The sequence below is a fragment of the Arachis ipaensis genome, chromosome B10 (assembly GCF_000816755.2).
Source record: "Arachis ipaensis cultivar K30076 chromosome B10, Araip1.1, whole genome shotgun sequence".
NCBI classification, from domain to species: Eukaryota; Viridiplantae; Streptophyta; class Magnoliopsida; order Fabales; family Fabaceae; genus Arachis; species Arachis ipaensis.
Window position 1 is genome coordinate 16,392,600 of NC_029794.2, and position 3,573 is coordinate 16,396,172.

A 3,573-nucleotide genomic window follows, 5' to 3' on the forward strand; every position below is an offset into this window, starting at 1 on the left:
TACTCTTCTCTGCTTCAATCCTATTTAAGGAATGTTACAATTTGACCTGCCAAAAAGTACGGGAATATTTGGATGAAATAGCTTCTTCAATTATTTCATTTCAAATAAAGTCAATTCAATCCAAAAAGAGAGTATTTGCATTTCATGTCTATTTAATGTTTTGTACATTCTATAGGTCAAAATCCAATGATCTTGTTAAGCTTTTGCGGGATCCTCAATGTCCTCAATCAATCAGCATTGAGATATTTGCTAAAAAGGTAATTTCATGAGTTGACATTCAATTGATATGATTTTTTTCTTGCATTATTTGTGAAGAAAAAAGAGCACAAGGGAAGCAATAGACTAATACTAAACAGGTTTAGTAGTTTATTGTAGATGTGAGATTTGTTTTTATTCAGTTATGAAGGGTAGCAAATAAAAGGACAAATTAATAATTAATGTATTACAGCCCTCAATCATGATTGCCTGTCTTAAACATTTTTTCTTATAAAACAATGTAGTACTTATGCATTTTCTCTTGCGATATTTGTTTGTTTTAGTTTTTAAAAAATTGAGAATGATTTTGAACAATTAACTAGTAAATGAATATTTGCAAAGTGGAAAAATTTGTTGTTTTGGCATTTTCTGAAAACTAAAAGTAAGCAAAATGGTTATTCAAAAATATTTTTTATCAACAGAAATGGTGTATTTGAACATATTTGTGATCAAAACAACATTTGCCTGAATCCCGTGTAACTGGCTTCAACTTGTCAAAACCGAAAACAAAAACTACTGAGATAAATGATAGAGATTAGTTATCCGCATATGAATATTTATTGGTAAATTTGATTTGTTTTATGACGACACGTATTGCAGTTTATTTCATACTGCGCAAACCTTGGTAATGCACCCTTTGCAAGTGGATATGTCATTGTTCTGGTTACATCTCAGGTACAACATCTTTATCTTGCCTATTATAGCCACAACCATTAGCGTGCACATGTGTCTGCAGCTTTTTGTATATATATAGAGAGAGAGACACACACAAGTTATATCTATATATAAATATGCATGTCTACTTTTGAGTTCACTTGGGTATTATTTTTTACAGGTCCCGGCTGCAATGGATGTTCTGCTGGCTGAGCTTCACAGGGCCTGCCTATACACTGTCCCAAAGCACATGGTATACAAAAAGGTAGCTTCATAAAAAGGAACTTGAATGCATCATTTTTTTTTTTGAGATGCTAATTCCTATCCTTAGTTTTAAATTTTAGCTATCTTAAATTGAATTTAACGGATTACTTGTGGCCGAAAGTTTGTTTATCGATTTAATATTAAATTTTATTCATGAAATTTTCCAAGTGTTTTTGAAGTCTTTGGAAATTTGTGGGAAATAGTAAGGTTCTTGGCTTTTCTTTGGTGCTCAGCTAGAGGTTGTTTTGATAGGAGTGTGTGTTATGGATTAAAGTATGAACTACGCTGCCATTGCTCATTGTTCGTTGTTACTTACCTGAACATTATATTTCTCTTCTTTCTCAATAAACTTGTTAAAAAATGGTTCCATTTTAGATCACACCTTGCCTAAATAAGAGGATTGAGCCATTTGATTTATGTGAGGAAGAAATATTGTTCTTCTTTATTTGCCATGGTGTTAACTTAGCTCTCAAACATTTCTGGCATGGCAACTGCATGTATTGAGAATAATCAATTAGTGCTGAAAGCATTATTTGCCATGTTGGATGACAGATACATAAAACAGTAAGGGTTTTGTTGGTTTCTGTTTTTATTTTCACTGTTTTCTATTCTAAGATCTTGTGAAAGAAATAATTAAAAAAAGTGAAAGTAACAAAATCCTATTTTTACTAATTTCAGTCTTCCTTTAACAAAATTCTAACATAAAATACTAAAAATGATTGAATATTGCAAGTTATGCTTGAGCTAATTCATCCTTGCCTTGAATATTGCAAACTCAATGTATTATTATCAATCAAATCTTCGAGAGTAATTATTAATTATGATAATACGGGCACACCTTCATTCCTTAAATATTCTATAAACATGTATACTTATCTTATGTTACCGACTCTAAATTGTTGATTTTACTCCCTTCAGTCTATCTTTCAATCAAAGGAGTCATACTTCAAAGCTATTGGTTACCGAGAGGATGGAGGAAAGTTGGAGAGTACACAAGATTATTTAAATCGGTTAGAATCATACATGAAGGTTTATGGTGCACTGGTTCAGGTTTGTCATGATAGTCTGAAATTCTTGCTTTGGTTTTAATGACTCCGCTTCTCATGAATCTCATCTTTCCTCAACAGACCGAGATTCAAGGTGTTCAGAATTTACACGGCTTGCGAGAGGGTTGGGCTTGGCTTGCAAGGTTCTTGAACAATCTCCCAGCCAACCAATATACAGCTGTTTCATTGAATGCTTTCTTGCAAGTAAGTAAATATATTATAGATTTATAGAATGTCGCAGTGGTCTGTTGTATGTAAGACTAAACAAGTTCTGCTTTGTTTCAGATGGCTGGTTTTGCACTTTTTAGACGATATAAATCTCAATTCGTAAAGTTATTGAACATCATCTCTCAGAACTTCTTAGTTGATCTGAAAGTTCGGCAGATACCGGAGCTCACAAGGACTCTATTGGAGATAGAGACTTATATAAAAGATAAGAAGTTCCTTGAAGAGCCAGAAGGAAGGAGGCTAGAGGCTAATTTGTTGTCCAGCAAATCTGTTAATTATTGAAGGCCAAGACAGATTTTGTATTTTATTTATTATTCACTTGTGTAGATTTATTGAAGGTCAATTTTCCGAGGTTAGGCAATAGGCATTGTAGGCATTGTGACAAGGGTGACGACAAGGGTGACGCGAACGTGAATTTTTTGGTGAAGATTGAAGAGTGAACTTTTTTTTTCTGTATTATATTATATATGCACATGTTCATTCTAAATTTAGAAAAAGTTTTTATTCTTCACTCCATTTTATTCTTCACCAAAGAAATTCCCTTGTGTAAGTCTAAATATGCGAATAAAGACAAATGTAATTGACATTCGATGTTGTATTTTATATTATAAATCGAGTATATAACACTATAACACGTTAAAGGCTCTTGTTCTAGTTAAAGGAATTGATCTGGTGGCTGATGAGATCGTATTACTCCTCAAAGAAAAGCTCTGCAGCCTTCTTACAGGAGTTACACGAAGAAAATGGGGTTGCATGAAGAAAATGTAATGGGGTTGCATGAAGAAAATGTATGACTTTAGACTGAAAAGTTGGGGCAAAGGATGTAAGCAATTGATCTTATTGGCTATGAAGAGGTATTACAGGAAGATGTTTTTAGTGATTAAGCATGGTATTAGAAAGAAGAGAAATCAGGAGGTAAAACATCAGTGATTAAGATGTTTTCAGTGATTAAGCATGGTATTAGAAAGAAGAGAAATCAAGAGGTAAAACATCAAGAAGTCTTGTATGGTGTGCACAAACTACCTGAACATGATACATGTGAATATTATGATGTTGGGAGATGCTGATAATTTTGTATATATATATATAATGCTCAATAAAATTTTTCTTATATGAATTTTGTATA

General features: G+C 32.6%; 1 protein-coding gene across 3 annotated transcripts in view; it reads left to right on the forward strand.

Annotated features, from left to right (window-relative positions):
* The window catches only part of LOC107622749 (protein GLE1), a 7,440-nt gene extending 3,923 nt beyond the window's left edge, over positions 1 to 3,517 (forward strand). For 2 of the 3 annotated variants that reach the window (XM_021114760.1, XM_016324766.2), the window contains exons 9-14: positions 176 to 257; positions 856 to 930; positions 1,091 to 1,174; positions 2,092 to 2,223; positions 2,301 to 2,423; positions 2,505 to 3,517. In XM_021114760.1, coding sequence (XP_020970419.1) covers positions 176 to 257; positions 856 to 930; positions 1,091 to 1,174; positions 2,092 to 2,223; positions 2,301 to 2,423; positions 2,505 to 2,729 — 721 coding nt within the window. In that variant the 3' untranslated portion in view covers positions 2,730 to 3,517. The remainder of the gene's footprint in view (positions 1 to 175; positions 258 to 855; positions 931 to 1,090; positions 1,175 to 2,091; positions 2,224 to 2,300; positions 2,424 to 2,504) is intronic. The other variant, XR_002356538.1, reaches the window with a different exon arrangement.